This window comes from Rosa chinensis, chromosome 5 (assembly GCF_002994745.2).
Source record: "Rosa chinensis cultivar Old Blush chromosome 5, RchiOBHm-V2, whole genome shotgun sequence".
In the NCBI taxonomy this organism is placed as follows: domain Eukaryota; kingdom Viridiplantae; phylum Streptophyta; class Magnoliopsida; order Rosales; family Rosaceae; genus Rosa; species Rosa chinensis.
Genome location: NC_037092.1, coordinates 4,916,646 through 4,940,429, shown reverse-complemented (window position 1 = coordinate 4,940,429; position 23,784 = coordinate 4,916,646). Strand labels below are relative to the sequence as shown.

The 23,784-nt window shown below is 38.4% G+C and overlaps 5 protein-coding genes across 5 annotated transcripts; 3 read left to right on the top strand and 2 right to left on the bottom strand.

The window, feature by feature from the left end:
- Window positions 1–1,882: 1,882 nt before the first annotated feature.
- On the top strand, window positions 1,883–3,525 carry LOC112202854 (dof zinc finger protein DOF1.4). The gene has a single exon (XM_024343875.2). It carries the CDS (start codon window positions 2,347–2,349, stop codon window positions 3,232–3,234), a length of 888 nt encoding a protein of 295 aa, XP_024199643.1. The 5' UTR covers window positions 1,883–2,346; the 3' UTR covers window positions 3,235–3,525.
- Window positions 3,526–11,381: 7,856 nt separating this feature from the next.
- On the bottom strand, window positions 11,382–13,341 carry LOC112202856. The gene is made up of 3 exons (XM_024343877.1): window positions 13,163–13,341; window positions 12,074–12,273; window positions 11,382–11,877 (listed from the first exon to the last, which is right to left on the bottom strand). The coding sequence occupies exons 1-3, from the start codon at window positions 13,250–13,252 to the stop codon at window positions 11,622–11,624; spliced, it is 546 nt and encodes a 181-aa protein (XP_024199645.1). The 5' UTR covers window positions 13,253–13,341; the 3' UTR covers window positions 11,382–11,621.
- Window positions 13,342–15,260: 1,919 nt separating this feature from the next.
- On the top strand, window positions 15,261–16,120 carry LOC112202853 (polyphenol oxidase latent form, chloroplastic). Its single transcript, XM_024343874.2, has one exon. It carries the CDS (start codon window positions 15,345–15,347, stop codon window positions 15,984–15,986), a length of 642 nt encoding a protein of 213 aa, XP_024199642.1. The 5' UTR covers window positions 15,261–15,344; the 3' UTR covers window positions 15,987–16,120.
- A 781-nt stretch (window positions 16,121–16,901) lies between these two features.
- On the top strand, window positions 16,902–17,821 carry LOC112202852 (polyphenol oxidase, chloroplastic). The gene has a single exon (XM_024343873.2). It carries the CDS (start codon window positions 16,970–16,972, stop codon window positions 17,696–17,698), a length of 729 nt encoding a protein of 242 aa, XP_024199641.1. The 5' UTR covers window positions 16,902–16,969; the 3' UTR covers window positions 17,699–17,821.
- Window positions 17,822–18,528: 707 nt separating this feature from the next.
- LOC112202851 (polyphenol oxidase, chloroplastic) lies at window positions 18,529–20,410 on the bottom strand. The gene has a single exon (XM_024343872.2). The coding sequence runs from the start codon at window positions 20,382–20,384 to the stop codon at window positions 18,576–18,578; it is 1,809 nt and encodes a 602-aa protein (XP_024199640.1). The 5' UTR covers window positions 20,385–20,410; the 3' UTR covers window positions 18,529–18,575.
- Between the last annotated feature and the right edge of the window lie 3,374 nt (window positions 20,411–23,784).

Sequence of the window (23,784 nt, the reverse complement as noted above, 5' to 3'; positions counted from 1 at the left end):
CCACGTGATGGTGATTGCACTGTTCATAATTATCCCAACAAAGTGGGGGTCTACCCGCCACCCCTCTATATGACTATATACTTAACCAGTCCTTCACAAAACAACACCACAGAAAGACGAGCTAACTAGGTAAGGTACCTAGCCCCTGGACCGTAGTACATGTACTTTTATTCCTTGATATGTTCACAACTTCCTCTCTAGTGGAATGGAATGGAATGGAAACGGGAAACATATTATCGCTAACAGAAAATATCACAAATGGTCGTTGAGTTATGATTCATTTGACATTTAACCAGAGATGTCGGGATCGCTCAGTTTGCCGGCGACCCGCGAACCCGGTCGCACGACCCAAAACGCAGTACGATCACGAACCAGATCGGTGACTCCAGCGATCCCATATTTACTCGGCGGTCCCATCTTCTGCATCAGCTCTGGTGCGCTTGTTTCTAGACTTCGTCCATTCCTAGACTTCTGCAACAGATTGGTTGGGCTGTTCATCTTCTTTTCTTTTTCTTATGACGACTATTCCAATAAGAAAAAAATGCTAATATCTAAAAGATTTTAAACCTAATTCTTTATAACTTCTAATATCTAATTTTACTTGTTTACCCTTTTAAATTTATGTGGTTTTCATAGTATATGTATAAGGGATATTTACGTAAAAAAGTTATGTTTCCAAATACGCAATTAAAATTATGTTTAGGAGTCCTGATTTTTATTTATAGTATGGTATCTATTTTTTTTTTTTATAATTATATTTATCATATGTAATTTATTTTTAATTAAAAATTTTAGCTAATATATATTAGCGTACCGCGTTCTATAGAGATTGGCGTACCGCGTACCCGTACTGCGTACCCGTTCCGCAATGACCCGCGATCCAGGTAACACTGCATTTAACTCACTATATTTTCAACAATATCATTTAACTCACTTTTACATCTGTCTTTCACTTAACTCATTGTCGTTAATTCTACTGTTAAAAGTCATTAAAATTAAAGGTATATTTGTCTAAACACTAAAAAAATGCATTTCTAACTTTAAAAAAAAAATTTCAAATTATATATTTAAATTAAATTAAAATTCTTTTTATTAGAAATTTCAGAAACTAAAAAAAAATTGAAAAAAAATCTAATAAATTTAGATTTTTTTTTAGAAAGTTAAAAATGTATTTTTAAGCGTTTTGACAAATATACCCTCAATTTTAACGGTACAATTAACGGCAGTGAGTTAAGTGAAAGATTGATGTAAAAATGAGTGACTTAAATGATATTGTTAAAAATACAGTGAGTTAAGTGTCGAATGAGTCATAACTCAGTGACTATTTGTGATTTTTTGCCAATCGCTAATGGAATGGAAACCTAAAATATTTTGTGTATATATCCCAAGACATCACATAATATTATTTCGTTGAAAAATTGTCGTCTTATTAACATGATATGCATAATTTTACTTCAACAATGTATTTAATCATGAATAGAATAATATTCATAATAAATATAACGACAATGCAAAATTTCGTGAAATAAGAACATAATATTCTCATTTTACGGTATGTTAAAAGTTGAAATATGATAATTTTGAAATTACTTTTGTGATGGGCCACATGTAATCATCTGAAGTATAATGAACTTTGAGATTAGTCACTGCTGTTTACGATGAAGGAAGTTTAACACAAGGGAGAAACGATACACGCAGTACATGTTCTTTTTACACATCCAACACTACAAAGCACTATCAATGGTGATGAAGTAGCCACATGTCACCAAGTCACCAACCCACCATCACCTTCATGGTTAAGTAATTCTCTTTCCCATTTCCCATCCTTCTTCTCCACGTTGGTTCTTCTCTTATTACTTAAGTACCTTCCTCTTTTTCTCTATAAAATTGTGGGAGCATGCTACTATTGATTGTCACCTATAAGTTTGCATAATTCTAATAGGGTTGCCAGCCACCACCTCATCTTCACCAGTAGTACCAAACCCCACATACATCAATCACAAACTATCTTGGACCATACAAAAGCTTCACAAGAAATTTCTGATCATCATCACCATCTCTCTTATATATTCCTGTGTTATTAAACACTAATATTCCTTTTACATAAAGATATGCTCCTCACTTCCCATCAGCTTCCTGGCCATTTCATTGCAGCACCTGAAACTCTCTGGCTTATAAGCAACATCCTCGTCCTCTTCCGATTGCTTTCTCTTCTCCTCCCTCGTTCCAAGGGCTAGAATTCTTCATCTAGATCACAAATCAAAAAGGGTATTCGCTTAATTAGATCATCCATCTTAAGGGATCGTCATCAGTTTCAGGTTTTGATCAAGGTATTTGATTTAGGAGATGGGATTGAGTACAAAGCAGGTTAGTAGTGATGGCTTGGATTGGAGCCAGACCTTGTTGCAAGCACAAAGCTTTGAGCTGCCAAAACCGCCTGTGGCGAGGCGGCAACAGCAACAAAGCCAGGAGCAATCGGAGCAGTTGAAGTGTCCGAGGTGTGAATCAACAAACACAAAGTTCTGTTACTACAACAACTACAACAAGACTCAGCCTAGGCACTTCTGCAGAGCTTGCAAGAGGCACTGGACCAACGGTGGAACGCTCAGAAACGTCCCTGTTGGTGGCCACGGTCGGAAAAACAAGCGCACCAGGAAACCGAACTCTAGTGCCTCCGCCGCCAAAACCACCACAAATGGTGCTTGTACTATTGCCACGACGACTAGGGTCAATAATACCAACTTGGTATTTGATCGAACCGACGGTGTGCAAAGGCTTAACAGCCACTTGGCAATTGATGGAGAGCAAAGGCTCAACTCGCATACGGGAGTTCTTCTTCCTCAACAGAATTTAATCACCTCAAGTGAATTGGACAACCATATATTTTCATCGTCATCAGGTTTAAGTAGTACTACTATGCCTTTTAACTTTCTTCAAGCTGGTAGAGCCCAAGTACTGAGCTTTCCCTTCTCAAGCTCAAGTACTTCAAGTTCCTTTGACGCAATTTCAACATCTTTTCAATCCCCAAATGTTTGCAACTACCCCCAAGAATTCAAATCCATGGAGGAGCCAACCATCACCAGCATCATGCCCTCAACAACCATCACAATCCCGCAGGCTAATAATTCAAGCGTCGGCATGTACACATCAAACGACTGGAATTGGGAGGACATTGAAACCCTTGTTTCTACTGATCTCAATGTGCCTTGGGATGATTCTGATATGAACCCGTAAAGGAATATTATTTACTTAACCATTTTAATTAGTTAGTGGGTATCTATAGAGGTTAATTTTTCTCTTTGAATTGGGTTGGGTGTGTATTAAACAGTCTCTTTCTATGTCATTTTCAATTATGTATTTTGTGCTATGATCTTGATCTTCAGGTGATCATGATTTTCTGGTACTTCATTTATTTCACTCTCTCTCAATCTCGTAATTTCTACACAGAGAGATGTAGACTGTTTGAAGCTGACTTTTTGAAGCTTCAGCTTCAAGGCTACTAATTAAGATTTGTCCATTTTGTAACTATAATCTTGCAGTTTTGCTCTTTCATTTTCTTTAATTAGCTTGTTGAAACCCACAAACAAATTAATTTGATTGAATTTTGGGGCACTCTCAGTGCTTTGTGATATAAGGAAAGATGACAGAAAATGGGGTCTTGTACAGCAAGAAGTGACTGACAGAATGTGATGGAAGATTCTTTTGGATATACATGTATACTTTGGACTACTTCCGGATCATTACAGGGATTCGTTTCCCCATATTTTATGGCCACTGGTTCCAAACTATTCTTTGCTTCTAGTCCCGACAGAATGTTTTGGTTGTAAAGTAATTGCCAAAACATTGTGTTGTTAATATATGTTCTGTAAAATGACCATATACATGCTCACAACATATGCACACAATCATAAAAGGGATTAAGGCTTACCTTCAGCAATTACTGGCATGGATTCCATCTTATGCAACTGCAAACACGAACACTGAATATAGCCTTCTGTTACTTACCAACTTGCTTCTCAATGGACAGAACAATATGCAAAACGTCGGTAGTAATCAGGGACCAATTCATCTGTATATATAGGTAACTTAAACCTCAAGAAGCTTCCCATTAAAGCTATCCATATCGGTTTAGGTTTCCTAGTTAGATTCTTAATGTATCACAACTTGTAGCCTTCCTTGTAGACTAAGCAATAGATTACTATCCTTAATGAATTGATACACTATTCATTAAGTCACTAGTATTGATTTACTGTTTGTATCCATGTTAAACTAGGATTGATATTAAGCTAATCATCAATTACTTTATGATGATATGTGTTATGTCCATATTTGATCTTACAATCTCCCCCTTGGACTCACACATATCATGCTCGATGATTTGCACCAGAGAACATCAAAACCTACTTAACTTACTGAAGTGCGCGCCAGATAACAAACTTAAATCGAAAATCCATTCCAACATGGTCAGATCACAGTTACTTATGCAGAGCAAGAAACAGTATACATTTTAACAAAAATGCAGAGTTTCAAAACCACAAACACAAGCTCCTGCAATCCACATATGTCAAACCAGAAGTGATACAATATATGTTAATGTGTATCAACAAGTAAACATATATTAGGTCCTACTTTATGTTTCTAAAACCAGAAACTCAAGCAAATTTACTGAACACTGATGGCTTAAAATTATTGCTTGAACCTTAGCATCATGCTATACATGATTTAAGCCATCTGATAGCAAGTATGATATTCAAAACAAGATGATAAATTCCAAAACAAAACAATAAAGCTGCAGCAAAATCATAACTGGAAATACCTCAAAATTTTATTGATAATCAAAACTGTCATTACAAATAAGTTGTGATAAACAAAAATAAAAAGATCACAACTAAAACACAAGAACTCAAAAAACCTTAGAATTTTAAATGCTCCAACTGGACTAACTCTCTACTGATCTTAGCATCTAAATTAGCTAAAATTCCAATGCTTGCTGTATGTTTCTGGAATGCTGCTACTGACAATGCCTTGGTGAAAGGATCTGCTAGCTGTGAATTTGTGTCAATACTCAAAACAGCTATTTCACCATGCTTTACTCTTTCTCTAACACTGTAATACTTTAGATCAATATGCTTGGAATTATTTGACCTTTTACTGTTCTTGCTAAAGAAAACTGCAGCCTCATTGTCACAATAAATCACAAGTGTTCCAGCCACAATGTGACTCAATACTTTGGTCTGCATGAGAAAATTCCTAATCCAAAGTCCTTCACACACAGTTTCATATACTGCAATAAATTCGGCTTGCATAGTAGAAGTTGAAACAAGTGTTTGTTTCATGGTTTTCCAAGCAATAGCACCTCCTGCAAGCATGAACACATATCCACAAGTGGACTTCTTGGAGTCTGGATAATTCCCTGCAAAATCCGAGTCTGAGAATCCAATGAGTTTCAGATCCTCCACTTGCCTATAAACTAGCATGTGGCTTTTAGTTCTCTGCAGGTATCTCAACACTTTCTTCCCAGCTACCCAATGTTCATGGCCTGGATTAGATTGGAATCTAGACAAAATCCCTACTGCAAAAGACAAATCCGGCCTAGTGCAGACTTGTGCATACATGAGACTTCCTACAAGTCTGGCATAAGGCTTTGACTCCATATTTTCTTTCTCAACATCACTATTGGGACTTTGCTTCTTGGTTAACTTATCTCCTTTGGACATGGGAACTTCTCCAGCTGCACACTTCTCCATACCAAATCTCTTTAAAATTTTGGTAACATAATTCTGTTGAGACAAACCAAGTAGTCTCTGTGCCCTATCTCTTTTAATCTCAATACCTAGTACATAGGATGCTTCTCCTAAGTCTTTCATGTCAAAATTCCTTGACAGAAAACTCTTGGTATCTTTAAGCAATTTAATGTTACTGCTAGCCAAAAGTATATCATCCACATAGAGTACCAGAAAAATAAAATTGTTCCCAACAGTCTTCAAATAAACACACTCATCAACAAGATTTTCTGTAAATCCAAAAGTAGAAATCACAGAATCAAATTTCTTGTACCACTGTCTAGAAGCTTGTTTTAGGCCATAAATTGATTTTCTTAACTTACACACTAAGTTTTCACTTCCAGCTTGTACAAACCCTTCTGGCTGCCTCATATAAATCACTTCATCTAGTTCGCCATTCAAGAAAGCTGTTTTAACATCCATCTGGTGCAGCTCCATATCAAAATGAGCCACTAAAGCCATGATTATCCTAAACGAGTCTTTTGTAGAAACTGGAGAAAAAGTCTCAGTAAAATCAATGCCCTCCTTCTGTGTAAAACCTTTGGCAACTAATCTTGCTTTATGTCTCTCTACATTGCCATTTGCATCTCTTTTGATTTTGAAAACCCATTTACAACCTATAGGCTTCTGGTTGGGGTCAGGTTCAACTAATTCCCAAACTGCATTTTGACTCATGGAATTAATTTCTGCTTCCATTGCTTGCTGCCATTGATGAGATTCATTACTTTCAATGGCCTGATTAAATGTAGTTGGATCATTGTCCTCTGCACAGTCCATTTCAATTTCTGCTTCTTGTAGATAAACAATGTAGTCACTCTCTTCCCCCCATAAGTTGGTTTTCTTGCTCTCTGTGATCTTCTAGGTTGAGCCACTGGATGATTTTGAGGTTCAGTTACTTGACCAGTTACGTGGTCAGTTACTTGGTCAGTGACATGGGCAGTGACATGGTCAGTGACATGGTCAGTGACATGGTCAGTGACATGGGCAGTGACTTGACCAGGCACAGTTACTTGGGTAGTTACATGGTCAGTGACATGGGCAGTGACTTGACCAGGCACAGTTACTTGGGTAGTTACATGGTCAGTGACATGGTCAGTGACTTGGTCAGTGACTTGGTCAGTGACATGGTCAGTTACTTGGCCAGTTACTCGACCAGGTACAGTTACTTGGTCAGTGACATGGTCAGTTACGTGACCAGTGACATGATCAGTTACATCTTGTTCTAAAGGCAATGCTACACTTATATTCTCATCTGACACAATTTCCTCAAAATCTGAGGTTAAATCCTCAAGGTTTGTATTGTGAACTTTTTCACTTAGAAACTTTACTTGATGTGTTTCAAAAATTCTAGGTGAATGATGAGCAGAATATAATTTATAGCCTTTAGATTTATCTGGATAACCTATAAAATAGCAACTAACAGTTTTGGGGTCAAGTTTATTCAAGCTTGGATTATAAATCCTAGCTTCTGCATGACATCCCCAAACATGACAGTGATGAAGACTAGGTTTCCTGCCACACCAAAGCTCAAAAGCAGTATTTTCTATGACTTTGCTAGGTGTCCTGTTGCAAATATAATTTGCAGTTTTTAAAGCCTCACCCCACAGAAATTTAGGCAAACCAGTCGTACACATCATGCATCTAACCATGTTCAAAAGAGTCCTATTCTTTCTCTCTGCAACACCATTCTGTTGTGGATTATAGGGTGTTGTGTATTGAGCTTTAATTCCATTGTCTTGCAAAAACAAGGCAAATGGACCCTTTTGTTGGCCGGATTCAGTGTACTTTCCATAGAACTCTCCCCCTCTATCTGACCTCACTGTTTTGATTTTCTTTTCTAGTTGATTTTCTACCTCAGACTTAAAGATTTGAAAGGCTTTCAATGCTTGTGCCTTTTCTGAAAGTAGATAAATATAACTGTATCTAGAAAAGTCATCAATGAATGTGATAAAATACACATTCCCACAGATAGTTTGATGCCTAAATGGTCCACATATATCAGTGTGTATGAGTTCTAATAAATTTTGGCTTCTATATGCAGTCTTCTTTCTAGTATTAGTTATTTTTCCCTTAAAGCATTCAACACAGTCTGTTAGATCAGAAAAATCAAGTTCATTTAGGATGTTGTTTTTCACCAAAATTTTCAGTCTCTCTTTTGAAACATGGCCGAGTCTTCTATGCCATAAAAATGCAGACTTTTCATTTAGTTTGGTTCTTTTAACACCTGTTAAAGTGTTAGTACTGTTTGTGTTATTTTCAACAAGTAAAATTTCTTGTTGAGCCATTGAACAATTTAACTGTAAATAATCATTCATAATAACACCAGAACCAATTTGAACAGAATTTTTCGAAATAAAAATTCCATTACTATCCATAACAAGTCTACAACCAGATTTTACTAAAAGAGAAACCGAAACCAAATTCCTTCTCATGGAAGGTACATAAAAGACATTGTCCAAAACTAACAATTTTCCTAATCCTAAATCGAGCTTTAAGGTTCCAATAGCCTTGACTGCCACTCTCATGCCATTGCCTACACACAGGTTCACTTCATCACTTTTTGGGATTCTCCTCCTTATGAATCCCTGCAAAGAATTAGTAATATGAATAGGTGAGCCTGAATCTATCCACCAAGACTGTGGTTCAACATTTATAAGATTAATTTCTAAAGAAAAAACTGTATTAGAAAAAATCTTACCCTTTTTGGCTAACCAATTTTTATAGCCAGTGCAGTCCTTTTTCATGTGTCCTACTCTTTTGCAAAAGTAGCACTTGAACCTAAATGGCCTATTTTCCTTGGCCACTGCAGCTGTTGAACTCTTAGTTATGGCTTTGATAGGCTTGAGCTTATTTTGGGGCTTTTTCCTTTTAGGCTTCTCAATGAGGTTAATGGTTGTAGCAGGTTCCTTTTCTTCCTTGATCCTAGATTCTTCATCCACACAGATGGATATAAGTTCATCTAGAGTCCAGTTTCCCTTTTGAGAGTTGTAACTGGTCCTAAGATGACTAAAACTGTTAGGCAAGGAATGTAGTGCATAATGCACTACCTGCTCATCCCTAACCCCCATCAAGAGCTCCCTGAGTCTGCCATTTATATTGATCATCTTCATAATATGCTCTCTAACTCCCCCTGAACCCATGTACTTCAAATCATGAAACTCCTTGGTTAGCCTAGCAGCTTCTGCCTTTTCACTTTCTTTAAACTTAGCACCTATGAGTTCCAAAAAATCTGATGCTAGCTCAGGTTCTTCTATACTTCCTCTGACAGTCTTGGACATAGAGGTACGAATGAGGTTCTTAGCCATTCTATTGGATCTATGCCACTTCTTGTAAAGATCAGTTTCCTTCTTAGTGCTCTTTTCAGTTAACTCTTCAGGTTTATCCTCAGTGAAGCAATAGTCTATGTTCTCATGCATTCCCATATAGTTCTCTACAGAATCTAGCCAAGCTCTATAGTTGGTTCCAGTTAGCATCAAGACACTGTTCAAGTTCATGTAAGAGTTACCTAAGGAGCAAAACAAAAATTCGTGTGAGTTCTCAATTTGTAAAGAAAATAACTTTAAGTTTTCTGTGTTTTATTTAGCTTTAAGCAACCAAAACAAGAACATACAGAAAACCTAAACAATCCATACTTGCATTCATATCAGTCCATAACCAAAAATAATGTTAAGCAACACTTTTGAGCAGAAGCATAACATCCTGGAGTTCTTTATCAATATACCATGTTCAATGAAAACAAGTTATCCAAAGAAATTTATCCACATCTTTAGACAGAAGAAAAATTTCTAAGTATCCGTATTTATTTTCATCAAGCACGCATATTGCTGTTTTGTATTCTAAAACCATACTTGACCACTTCTTTGGAAGATAAAACTGAAGCATAGTTTTAAAACACAAAACACAATTTCAGTTTTGTTATTCGATCAGTTACTTGATTAGTTACCTGACCAGTTACTTGGTCAGTGACCTGGCCAGTTACATGGTCAGTGACCTGGCCAGTTACATGGTCAGTGACCTGGCCAGTTACATGGTCAGTGACCTGGCCAGTTACATGGTCAGTGACCTGACTAGTTGGTCAGTTACCTGATCATCGTTTTCTGCCAACATCAATGAAGAATGCTTTGTGCATCATAATCACTTATGCCAACAGAAAACCACAAAACCCATGAGCTTTTAACTTTATATTCTACCCAGATTCATCCTTGTAAGAAAATTAAGCTCTCGTATCTGTCAATTTTAATAATGTGTAAACAAAATCTGGGAGATTTTTGTTCTTCATGCAATTTTTACACAATCACAGATACAATACCATATCATCAATCAATTCATCATGCATATTCAAGCACAATCAAAATTGTTTCGATTCCAAGAAACCACAGAACAATCAAGAAATTGTAAATTTCATCCGGTCACCATCTACTCTAACCTAACGCACGCCGGGAATGCAACTAGTGTTCTTGAGCACAATCAAAATTCAATTATCATGCTATGAATCGAAATCAATTTCACAGAAAAACCTGTTTTTGCTTTTTCCCCAATTTGCTGCTAAAAATCACAGCGGAAGCGTGAACTTGATATTTAACCAGATGCAGCAATTGACTTAAGTAACTTACCTTGATCAGTTACATGACCAGTTACATGGTCAGTTACATGGTCAGTTACCTGATCAGTGACTTGGTCCGTAAAGCAAAAACCCCTTTTTTTTTTTTTTTTTTTTGTGTTTGTTTTGCAAAACCCTAAAACGATTTTGATACTTGTGAGCCTATGCTCTGATACCAATTGTAAAATGACCATATACATGCTCACAACATATGCACACAATCATAAAAGGGATTAAGGCTTACCTTCAGCAATTACTGGCATGGATTCCATCTTATGCAACTGCAAACACGAACACTGAATATAGCCTTCTGTTACTTACCAACTTGCTTCTCAATGGACAGAACAATATGCAAAACGTCGGTAGTAATCAGGGACCAATTCATCTGTATATATAGGTAACTTAAACCTCAAGAAGCTTCCCATTAAAGCTATCCATATCGGTTTAGGTTTCCTAGTTAGATTCTTAATGTATCACAACTTGTAGCCTTCCTTGTAGACTAAGCAATAGATTACTATCCTTAATGAATTGATACACTATTCATTAAGTCACTAGTATTGATTTACTGTTTGTATCCATGTTAAACTAGGATTGATATTAAGCTAATCATCAATTACTTTATGATGATATGTGTTATGTCCATATTTGATCTTACATGTTCTTATAGAAAAGTTGAAATTGTATGACCATATTGTAGATTTGATGAATATCTCCCCACCTCACCATGTCTTTCGTTTGTATCAGCCTGTCGAATCGTACTTCGGGTATCGGAAAAAAGCCAATACTCCGTTTTCAATTCACGGAATAAGCAAAGTTACGATATCCTTTTATCCAAACTCCCACTTATATATTACACCTCTTAAGTCGTTTTACAAAGTCGAATTAGAGTCGAGCTTCTTTCCCCGGCTATAGTTTCACCGGATGGGAGGGAAGTGCTTGAAATTGGGTGGCATAATGCATATCTTATGAATATCCAAGTGTCAGAAGGATCCTCATCATCTGAAAAATTTTGGGCCGGCCCAAAACCAAAATAGAATTCTGAAGCAAATACTGTCATAATATGGGATATGTCTCCAAAAGCATGAGTCCAATAAGCTAAGAGACGCATAACATTAAAAACTAGAGTAAAATCCCCTACTAAACATGTCACACATTAAATCATGAATTCAATCATATGTCCTGTTGCCCAAGTCATGAATTAAGAAGAATATGTCACATAATCAACTGCAATATCTGATTCAAAGGTTCTGCATCCTCACTCCAGTGTCTCTGGCGTAGTGAGCCTCTGCATCATTAGCCTTGGAGTAACTAGCATAGTAAAACTCAGAGACTATGCCTGTGAAGACAACAAAGGCGGCCCCAGCCCCGAAGATCCCCTTCCTCAATGTCTCACATGAAAGGTTTTCATTAGCAAACTTAGTCCTGTACTTGGTGTGGTAGGCATTTCTCACTGAACCCGCAAGTAAGCACGCCTCAGCAATACAGAAAAATACCCTGAAGATTCAATATGATACACGACAGTCAATTACAAGTCTAAGATTGGTCTTTGGACAACAGGTGACAAGCAAATTAAACTTTAGATTTATTAGCTGGTTCTAGTTGCATATGACTACAGATTAGGAACCATGTAATATTCTCAGAGCATGATCAAGTTATTTAACTGAAAAGCTGTGCAAGAACAAGAACATACCAGCTGGTAATGAATAGCACGATTGCCCATGACCTAGAACCACTTGGTCTCAAAGCCTTTCCACAGCACAAGCATCGACTTACAATCATTAACAGAGCCTGACTTGTCAACAGGAACAGAAATGCCCCAACACCTAAGCCGGTGGCAATGTCGGAGTCATACACACAGTAGCTGGAATTTCCATCTTTCTGAATCTTAGACTGTCAGGGAGAAATCATAGAAGAATTAGGACCAGACATAGAGCAAAACTAATATATCCTCTAGTATCACTGAAATTAGTCAAATTGCTTGATGACTTTAAGTAGCATTGTTCTACTTGTAGGAGAAACCATTTAATCTTGTATTTGAACGAATTGAGCATGTTTACTCCGATTTCCTGTTAACATCAATTGAAAGTAAACTATGCCAACAACTCTAATCAAACATCGAGGAGGACAAACATATACAAGATTTGTCTTTTTACTTTCGGCTCTTTCAGATATTTAATCGAGATTCATAGTCTCATATTAACTACAACCTCTAGCTTCTTCTGTGTCTGTTCATGTTATACTGATTAAGAATCTTGCCAACGAGTTACTAGCCTTCACAAGCAAATTTCTTGGTCAGGGAGTTTTGAAATGAGATGGGGCGATTCCTTTGTGACGGGCGCAACCCCAATTTCTAAGTTTAGTCATTGAAACATTGAAATAACTTGTTGTAAACTAAATACCAGATTTATCAGAAGGATAACAAATATCCCCTCATCTAGATAACCCACCCAATTTCCAAATTTCATCTTTATCCTAAAGTTGACCATATTGGACTTGTGGTTTGAAAATAACCCAGATTCAAACCATATACCCTCTTATTATTTATGTGTAAATGCCAAAACCACCACATAGTCTCTCTCTAAAAAATTTCAAAAACCCACAAAACCCTCAGAAACAACCCCTCTTCATAAACCAGCATCAAGCTTCAGTAAAAACCCAACATACTAAAATGAAGCAAGAGCACCCAAATGAATCCATGCCAACCCCTAATTCTAAAAAGAAAAACGGTTCTGAATCAACAACCATGTGAGAATAATAGAGAGTGATAAAAGGGACTTACAGTAGACCTCCTCTGCTCAGCAGCCACAGCAAGAGCAAAGGCAATAAGATCAAGCACAAAAGTGACAGCCAAGACCAGCCTTGAAGCCATTATTCTCCTTCAAATAGCTACAGTCCCACAAAACCCTCTCTATCAGGAAAAGTCTAAACCCCACTATGAGAATAGGAATAGGAGATTATAAATAATGTTGGGACATAAAAGAAGATAAAGCGCAAAACGTTATAATCACATTTGTTAATGGACCAGTCACAATCTAAATCTTTCACACGCTTCCGAGAAACATGGTTTTACCACTCTTTTTACTTCGTGGTGAATTAACACCCCGCCGGCCGCCGCCGCTCCCGGGAAATTAGGAAAACCTAGATTCTCTTCTTACAAATAAAGGGTTAGGACAAAATGGACTTTGGGACCTTTTATAACCCATCTCCTTCGGTCTTCTTCTTTTTTCTTTCTTAAATATAAATAAATAAATAAAATTTATTTTCTTTTGGTATTTATACCATGAACTTCAAAGTTAAATTTGGCCAAAAAGTTTATCTTTATAATTTCGAGATTAAACATATTAATCTCAATTTGACAGATAAAGGTGTACGAGATTGTGTGATTGGCTCTTCACTTTGTCATTGTTTTCGATTTAATGTAAGAGTCGACGACCCTCTTCTTGATGTTCGAGATCTTTTGTCACATGTTGGATCGTTTTTTCATGTCTGCAGTTGTTAATTCGGCTCTTAGTACAAATATTTTTTGTTTCTTTTGTGAAATAAATAACTAGCATCCACAGGTGTTCGAGCATCAACGCTTTTATCTTCGATGGTGACCCTATGAGATCCACTGTCATGCTGAACAACTTCCATTGTAGTATAGTTCTTTACACTTCATTTGAAATATAAAATTAAATTCTTCCATTTCTATTTTACCATTTTGAAAATGAAGGATTCCAACTTCAATGTAACATTCATGATGTAAATAGGTTACTAGACTAATAACTAATAGTTGGTTGGTCTAGATCTCCCCATTCATAGGGTAAATTAGGACTTGGTAGATATTATCGAAGTCGTTTTCTATCTAAGAAGAAACCTAAAGGATGTTCTAAGTTGTTAGGTCCTCCTGATCAAATCCTATAACAATTACTTGCTTGACCTGTAATGGATGGCAATCAGCATCATCTGTCCCATCAGAGCATTTGATTTCTGCCACTAAGCTAGATCCCTTCAAGTGCCATCTGAATCGATCCTCCTCAACCTCCAAAAGCTTCGTCAATTACATATATGCAGGCTCCATATATATGTACAAACAAAACTGGGTTCACCATTTCCCATTCCTTGGCACCAAAATCATCACTAGATCAATTATTATCATCTTCGACTCGCTCGTCCTCCAACAAGACAGGTTGGCGAGGATAACCACGATCTAGTGGTGACTTTGGTGCCAAGGTATGAAAAACTGCCGGCCCGGCTTTCTTTGTGTAGCATAGCAGCTTGCTCTATAATGGATGAACAAAAGAAACAAGATCAAGGAAGTATGATCTAGACTGCAAAACTCATAGCTTTAGAGATAAATAACAAGAGAACAAATTGAAAGACGCCTCAGAGAGCGGATATAGGATATGCTTCATAATTATATACAATGGTGTTGGAGTACATTTTGGTACAGATTCAAGCCGCAGTACAGATTCATGTACAATATTGAAGTACTTGTACTTTGTACCTTGCAAGTTGCAACGTACCCAACCGTTAGTTTCTAGGATCCGGTTAAGACACATTAATTAAACAATGAAATTATTGCAGCATCAATAAACTGGTTTAGATTCATAGGTGATTGACCAAAATTTTCCAATGTGGGCCGGCGAATGTTACATCCATAAAGTAAAAACCCGATGTTAATTAAATATAGCCCAAATCAGCCCAATTGTTCGGTCCATTCTAAGCCCATGACACCTTGCTAAACAGCCTCTAGAAAAGTTAAGATAATTGCGACGTGTCGTATAAAGTCAATGTAGTGGGCGTGATTTTGACGAGTGTAGGCCACCATATTACAAGAAAGTCTCATCCTTATCAACAAAACAACACAGCACCTAAAAATATATAGAAGAGCTTGTGGTTGTGAATGTGATTGGTCATCAAAAGATCCAGTACCACATATATAATCGTTCATATCTCTCTCTTCATACGAAAACAAAGCTATGTCTATGAATTTGATTCCCCATTACTCAACCCCGTCAATCTGTTACTCATTTCCAAACAGAACCCTTGTTTCTTCAGTCCAAAATCGTGCTAGAGCTACACTCAACAGTGATCAAAATCTTGGCAGCCACCAAGTTTCTGTACTAAAATTCGATAGGAGAAATGTGCTTCTGGGTTTGGGAGGGCTAATCTTGGTCAATCATCCAAACTTAGCACGCGCAACCGAGTCAAAGAAGCTGGTTCGACTCACTGAGTTCCCGACAGCTTTAGACTCGGTGATCAGTGTCATGGTGCCGAGGCCGAGGAGGTCGAGGAGCAAGAAAGAAAAGGAAGAGGAAGAGGAGGTGCTGTCGATCGAAGGCATTGAGTTCGTGGCGGATAAGGCTGTGAAGTTCGATGTGCATGTGAATGATGACGAGGACGATCTAAGTCGACCCGACGCGTCTGAATTTGCCGGAAGCTTGGTGTTCTTGCCGCAGAGCAGGAAGAGGGTGAGAACGAGTTTGCATTTGGGGATAACGGACTTGTTGGAGGATTTGGGAGCTGATGGTGATAGTAGTATTAAGGTGACTTTGGTGCCAAGGTATGTGCAACGACCTATCACCATTGGGAGGATCAAGATCGAGTATTTCAGTGCCTAGATGTTCATTGAGCTACTTGATTATGTTGTTGGTCGAGTGCATGTTAATGTATGAAACATTTTATGTGCTTGTAATTTTGTCAAGATGAAAAAAAGAAGTTCAAAAACTATAAAATAATAATAGTTCATGTATTATGTCGTCCCAAGTACCTGGAAAATGAATCTCATAATTTAAATAATATGGAAAAAAAAAAATTCTCCATACTAATTTCTATTCAAAATGCGGCCTATAACACACAAGATTTTTTAGTGTAGATTTTTATTATGATTTTTTAATTCTTATTTTTACACCAAAATTTTTCCATCCTCAAGACCTCAAATAATAATTTTCTTTAAGTGAAAAAATTCACATCACAACGTAATTTCACGAATTTTTTAAATAAAAACTAAAATGATTATAAAAAATTCGTTCGAAGTTCTGATGTACCGGAAATCAAAACCCATCCTAAAAATTATGTCGTACAACTTGGAAATCCAAAAGATAATTTTTGAAAATAATAGTTAAAAGTTTTTGTGGTTGAGTTGAATACAGACCTTCACCAAGTTATAACTCGGCAAAAGATGAAGCTAATCATGCAAATCCGAAGAAAGGCTCACTTTCCTTCATGAACGTTGAATCTAGTGAGTGGTCTCACACTTTACCTTCAAAATTAAGAAAAGTTATCGCTTACGAGCTGTGACTTAACCAAGAAGATAATAGAGGTTTAGGAGTTGCCATAACAGATTATTCCCTTCCACACAAGAAGGTTAGGTTTGCATTATGGAGGTGCAAGCCAGGCCAAATTTATAATCAGAAATCTCCTTATAGATATCCCCTGTGAATTTTGTAAAGTTCCCAATCCCAACATGATCAAGGATAAAAGTTAAGTTATAATATGATTGCGTAAAAATTGCCGACCTCCAAAATATCCCAAATTAAAAATTAAAGTCCAATACAATGACCAAAGTTACAAGATACAACAACTAGTCAAATATCAAAGCTATATGGCTTCTCCTCCTCCACCGTCCTTGCCCACACCAAATCGCTCAACCCTGCACGACTCTTCAATCTCTCCCATCTTTCAAAAAAATTCACGAATTTCCTTGCTTCGAATTCCCAACCCTCGCTCTGTATTTAGAGTTTATGTCAAACCAATTACAAATACAAATAGTAATCAAAATGATGCTGATCATGAGCAACGCTCTGTAGACAAATTCAAACTGGTCAGGAGAAACTTGCTATTCAGTGCGCTAGGATCAAAGATGAGTGAAATACCACCGGCTTTTAGTGAATCCGAAGCATATGCTGCGGCCGAGTCAACGCCCATGAAGCTAGTAGAACTCACTGAGTTCCCGATCACTTTGGACTCGGTGATCAGCGTCACTGTGCCGAGGCCGAAGAAGTGTCGGACAAAGGAGGAAAAGGAAGAGGAAGAGGAGGTGTTAGCGATTCAAGGGATCGAGTTTGTGGCGGATGAGTTTGTGAAGTTCGACGTGCATGTCAACGATGACGAAGAAGATCTGAGTCGACCCGATAACTCGGAATTTGCGGGGAGCTTTGTGTATTTGCCGCATCGGAGGAAGACCGTGACGACGAGTCTAAGGCTTGGGATAACGGACTTGTTGGACGATTTGGGTGCTGACGGTGATGACAGTATCAAGGTGACTTTGGTGCCAAAGCATGTGAAACGACCTGTCACTATTGGGAAGATCAAGATCGAGTTTCTCAAATGATATGTCTATGTATATGGTGTTCTGAGTTATACTTGCTACAAATAATCGATGTAACAGCTAGCACCAAGCACACTTAATTTTCTAAAATAATTGGATCTACTTTTAGGTTCTCAGGTTTCTTTTTGCTGTTTTTATGTTTCTGATGTGTTTAATTCCATGGGTTTGTGTTCCTATCAGTCATATTATAACTTTTAATTTGTAATATTAGAAAGTTTTTCAAATAGGAACCATTATATAGGCTAGGGCAGTTCTTCACAACTATGGTAGTCATTCGATTAGGTTAAGGGTTTAACTTCCATGCATATAAGTACCAAACAATTAAACAAATATTAGCACTTTAATTGGAAACTCTACTATGGCGCCTTATTTCTTTTATTTTTAGTGAATCTAGTATAATTCATTATTGAGGGTTTTTGTTTATTATTTCATTAAAAGATTCAAATAGTTAATTCTTGGGTATTATGAGATAGAATATGCCCCAACTACTCCAAGTGTTATCCAATTCTCTGGTTCAGCATCGGTCCCCAATCCGATCAAACAAGTGGACCTGAACACTTTGATTGTTTCCTGATCAAACAAAGGAAAAGAATGACAAAGATTGTCAAAGAAAAGATAATATTTTAAACAAGTGGCTATTGGTCGTCAAAATTAAAGATGCAGCCAACAAAACCTTCATCAAGCTTTATGCTATTTTTAGAACTTGATCGATCGGACGGACCACAATCACCAATTCACCATATATATCACAACTCTTTTGACAAAATGAATCTTTGTATATTAATGATAAGTAAAGAATAACATTATCTTTCAAATGGTAAGTTCAAAACTCACCCAATTGAAAGATGAACGACATACATAGTTTACACATCAGGCTTGCTCAATCAGCTAGAAACTCAATTTTGACGCTACGAATCTTGAGAGACTTGGTCCCATACCTCGGCACCAAAGTCACCACCACACTCTCATCATCTTCAGCCCCCAAATCCTCCAATAAATCCGTTAACCCCAACCGCAAGCAACTCGTAGTCTTCTTCTTTTTCTTCTTCTCCTTATGCTTATGGGGCACGTTCACGAAGCTCCCGGCAAACTCACTGTCGTCCGGCTTGCCCGGCTCATCATCGTCTTCCAAGTCATTAACGTACACATCAAACTTCACCGCCACATCTTTATCAAACTCGATCCCTTCGATCACAAGTATCTCCTCCTCGTCCTCCTTCTCCTTCTTACTCCTCTTCTTCTGCTTTGGCCTCGTTACCACAGTACTTATCTTCGAGTCCAACTTTATTGGAAAATCGCCTCTTCCCACCACCTTTGGTCCGGAGGTCGCTGCACGCGCCACCCCAATGGCCTTGGCTGCTTTCGCAAGCTTCGACCTACGCGGTGTTGGTTTGGACGTCAACCATGGAATGTCCACATCTTGGTACACATATCCGAGCTTTTTGGAGTCAAGGCAGTCGCGTACCTTTACTCGCACAAGCTGCGCGTTCTCGTCATAGAATAGGAACCCTGTGTCCAACCAATCTGGATCCGTAATATCCTTGTTCTTCTTACCCAATGTTTTCCATACACTCCACATCCTATCGACATTAGAATGGTGTGAGAAGAAAATAGGGTCTCTAGCAGCAGAGTAGAAGTTTCCCATGTCCTCGTAATTGGGCTGGGTGTTATCACCAGTCCAGACGTGGATTGGCCCGTGAGGAGTAGTCTCGATTGAGCCGGCTCCAGGATCTGGATCGGTGCCAGCCCTGTAAGCTTGTCCAAAGAAGAGCTGCTGTTTCTTGGCGTTGGACACCATCTGCCTGTACATAATCTTCAAATTGCTTGATATTTGGTCAGCCTCGGTGGTCGGTACGTCTGTCCTGTTCCAGTCTAGGTCAAGGAGCGCTGGAGGCTGGTGGTTGGCATTTCGGAGCTCATCGTAGAGCGGCGAGCTTGGGTCAGCGAAGAGGGCTGGCAGCTTCATTCCCGGAGGGGAGTCCCAGTTCCAAAATGGCAATGCGAATGTGGGGTCGCCGATGAGTTTTCCGAGAATTCTCTCGTAGAAATATAAGTAGTATCTGTGGAAGGGGAAGAAAAGCCATGACTGGTGGATTTGGAGCTCGAGATCAGGAAAACTGACTTGATCATACGCGCCGTCACAGTAAGCGCAGTGAATATCGGCTTGTTGAGTAAAGCTGCGTGGATCGGAGTCGGGGAGGGCTTTCATGAGCTCAATGGCCTTGGAGTATTTGTCGATATAGGCCTGATCAACAGTGTGAGCTGCCGGTCTGACGCGGAGTGGAGAGGAGGAAGGAAAGGTGAAGTCGACTATCTTGTCAGATATTGGTGGGCAGCAATTTGTTGGTTGAGCACCGGTTGGTAAGTCTGCTGCTCCGCACTTGGATAGGTCCGGTGGAGCCACCGGCTTTGCAAAGGCGAAATGGTCGGCGCCACCAAGACCAACACCGTATAGGCCTCCGAGCCCAATGAGCACATTTCTCCGGTCTAGGTTTTTTTGGGGACGTTTTTGTCCATCGCTAGGGTTTTGATTACTGTTTGTGGCTTTGCATAAAATTTTGGCACGTACTAAGGATAGCCTAGGGTTTTGGACTAAGGAAATTTGGGAACTGGTTTGAGAGAAAGAAGAGAGGGAACTTGAAAAGGAAATGGTTGTTGTGGTGACTGGTGGAGATGATAGAGAAGCCATGGTGATCTGGTTTGGGTATAAAACTCATGGGGGCACGGCTTTATAGTGGGTTTGGGTTTACTTTTCTTGCCATAATACAGATGCAGACATTAGGGTAGGCAGCCCCGAATGGTTGACAAATAAAATATTCGATAGGACTGCCATGCATGCACCATCATTAACGTGGGAATACATCGGATTTAAATTTGCTCACTATTAAATATAAAGCTGTTATGTGTTATAAAACATAATTATAGTTAATTATGATATTTTATTAAAAAATTATATTTTAAATATTAAATTAAGTCTATATGATGTGACAAATTTTAATAGAGTGGTGATATCACCACAAAATAAATGTGGTGGGCAAATTTAAATCCGAATATAGCTAGGTAGACTGTAGAGGTTTGGGTTCTCTTTTAATTATAAAATAATGACTCACCCATATTACGATGTGGTGGCAGCCTTCAGTCAAACAGTCAGATTGTTAAGAATATTGTTCGACAAGTCTGTTGTCGCTAATTCATATTAATAAGTAAAATGGGTCTTATAAGTATGAAATTTTATTTTTTTAAAATTTAATTAGTGGATTAATCATGTTATCATAACATGGCTGTTCAACTCAATTTTTTACTTTGCTCTAGTTATCTTAACATTCGTTACATTATACCAAATCCTTGGATTGGATTTACATGGCAACCAGCCAACCACATGCAATTAAGTATGAGGTTGGCCATATTGATCCCTGAACAACTCTTCAAGAAAGTTCACAATTATTGTGGTCGTAGAAGCTTGATGTCCTGAATAGTCTTAGGTGGGTGTATGTATCCCAACGCTAATTATGAAATAATGACCACCTATCTTCCTATTATGGTGTGGTGGCAGTCTTCAGTCAGACAATCAAGACAGACACGCTAAGATTGTTCGACAAGTTTGTTGTCATTAATTCTTCATATCTTACAAATAAAAGAGTTTTATGAATATGATTTTTTTTTATAAAAAAAAACAATCTAATTGGTGGATCAATCATGACATTTTTGTTACTTTGCTCTAGTTATTTTAACATTTCAAATTACATTATATCAAATCCTTGGATTGGATTTAAGAATGATGGAAGCCATGTTAATTAATTCCTAAATCTTTAAGAAAGTTCACAATTAGTATGGTTTCGTAGAAGCTTCCTGTCTTGAATAGTCTCACGCGTGTGTATGGATCCCAGTGCTACGTTGTTTTACATTGTGTGTACGTGGGATATGGGGTTTTTCCCACGTGATGGAAGATTATACGAACTTACGAAGCGCGTCTAAGTATGCGACTTGGCAACTCGTATTGACTAGCAGATAGCACCCGTTCGGCCATTCCAAATGCTACTTGGTAGAAGCTGACAAATTAAGTAAAAGTGATGGCTTGTTGGTATTCAACTATTCGTGATCAACAGGACATCTTTTATCGTTTTCTTCTATTGACCAAGGAGTTGTGAGGAGATTATTTAGTTTTGGGTTTAGTATCCTGTGAGGTATAATCCCCAAGTCATGGTGGACTAAAGATTAATAATTGATAGGGTGAGGGTATTGTCACCCTATAATTTTCTTTGCTCACCCTACTTACTCATTACACCCTATATTTTAATTTCAATTATTAGATTTACTTATCCAACCCATTTCTCTTTCCAGGAATATCCTCCATCATATGACATATCAAATTAAAGAAGAAATTTTGTTTAACGAAAATTTTTCATTTAATTTATAACAATTAAAAAGACGTCCTAAAATATATTAAAGTTTCCTAATAAAATCATAATTTGATTTATTTCCATTTTTTTTTTCCATTCAATTTCAATGTTCGTTTATTTCAATCCATATTAAAAAATTAATAAGCTACTATGAGCAATGAAAAAAAGATTGATTTTTTTTCGTGTTTTAAATTTTTTACTTTCGGTGTTTATAAAGGTATTATAAAGATTTTGATGAAGTTAACTGTTAACATTAGAGATTCGAGGGGGTCTCTAGTTAGCTTTAGAGAGAGAGAGAGAGAGAGAGAGAGAGAGAGAGAGAGAGAGAGAGAGAGAGAGAGAGAGAGAGAGAGAGAGAGAGTGACACAAGAAGTATAGTGGTTCGTCTCCCACCTTAGTGAGAGACTACGTCCACTTGAATATTGTACTATGTGTGTCTGGGCCTTGCGGCCCAAAGGGGATTACAAAGTGTGTAATGGGATGTTGTGGAATGTGGGAGGAGAGTTCCTTTTATAGGTGAAGGAAGCCATCTCCCTATATATTTTCTTAGGTGTGGGATGTAGAAATCACTATTCTAGTCTAGAAAGTATGTTTGTGAAGGCAACTTTGCAAGGCCAGAAAGGTGGCTTCCCGGCGACGTATTTGCCACTTCTGGATACCATGGATGTAGCTTGAACATAGGGCTACGGGATGCATGTCTCTGTTGGGTCTCACCATGGCTTGTGGGTGTCCCAAAGAGGGTGTTACTTATGCTTGGTGATGCAGCAAAGTAGCTTGCTAGTAGAGGTATCTACAAGTCCTCAAAGTCCCCAAGTAAGAGGAGCTTATTGGTTGGGGAGTTATAAACATGAAGTAATCAAGCATAAGTAACGTCCGGGCGGCGCCCAGCCCCTACAAGTCCCCGAACTCTGTAAGCAAGAAGGGACTCATGAACCTGCACAACAAAGACAAAAGCACGTACCTGTAGAATACTTGTTGTATTGGGCAACAAATGTGAGTTGCATTGATATGCGTTGGCACATACGAATGTGTGAGGTGCGTGATACATGTTGATGTATACATGTGGATGGCGCCGAGTACGATCGGTTATGACGTATAGAATCGAGAGCGCATATGGTCGTGTTAGCATATTGATTGCATATGCAAAATGTGTGACGCGCGCAAGGAAATGAACGAGGTCGAATTTGATGGGGATACGCTCGTGAAATGTAAGTTGCATGAGTGTCATGAAGGTAAGCGTTTGTAATTTCGTGAACGATGAATACGCGAGCGCTTGTGTTTGTTTGGTTTTCGCTCGTATTAATAGAACGAGAAAAAAATTCGATTTGTTGCAAACGACAAATGGTAGAAGAATTCAATGTTCCATTAATGTGCACTATGTCGAGGAGACGTGAGTGTAAATCTCAGGATTGTCGGGGAGGCGTGAGCATTAGAGCTAGTGAGCAGGAAGCTAGAGAGTACCGGGAAGGCGTGAGGGGAAGCTCAAGGGTTATCGGGAAGGCATGAGCGGAAAGCTCGTGAGCGGGAAGCTCGGGGGTGCCGGGAAGGCATGAGAGGAAAGCTCGGGGGTGCCGGGAAGGCATGAGCGGAAAACTAGATGGTTGCCGGGAAGGCATGAGCGGAAGCTTGGGGGTGCAGCGAAGGCATGAGCGTTAAAGCTCGTGAGCGAGAAGCTCGGGGATGCCGTGA

Bases quoted from the DNA above. Each gene is read 5' to 3' on its own strand.
- LOC112202856 (XM_024343877.1), bottom strand. From the start codon at position 13,252: ATGGCTTCAAGGCTGGTCTTGGCTGTCACTTTTGTGCTTGATCTTATT. The intron at 12,274-13,162 runs GTAAGTCCCTTT...TCTCCCTGACAG, and splicing joins CTGAGCAGAGGAGGTCTACT to TCTAAGATTCAGAAAGATGG. The intron at 11,878-12,073 runs GTATGTTCTTGT...TTGAATCTTCAG, and splicing joins GTGCTATTCATTACCAGCTG to GGTATTTTTCTGTATTGCTG.
- LOC112202851 (XM_024343872.2), bottom strand. From the start codon at position 20,384: ATGGCTTCTCTATCATCTCCACCAGTCACCACAACAACCATTTCCTTT.
- LOC112202854 (XM_024343875.2), top strand. From the start codon at position 2,347: ATGGGATTGAGTACAAAGCAGGTTAGTAGTGATGGCTTGGATTGGAGC.
- LOC112202852 (XM_024343873.2), top strand. From the start codon at position 16,970: ATGGCTTCTCCTCCTCCACCGTCCTTGCCCACACCAAATCGCTCAACC.
- LOC112202853 (XM_024343874.2), top strand. From the start codon at position 15,345: ATGTCTATGAATTTGATTCCCCATTACTCAACCCCGTCAATCTGTTAC.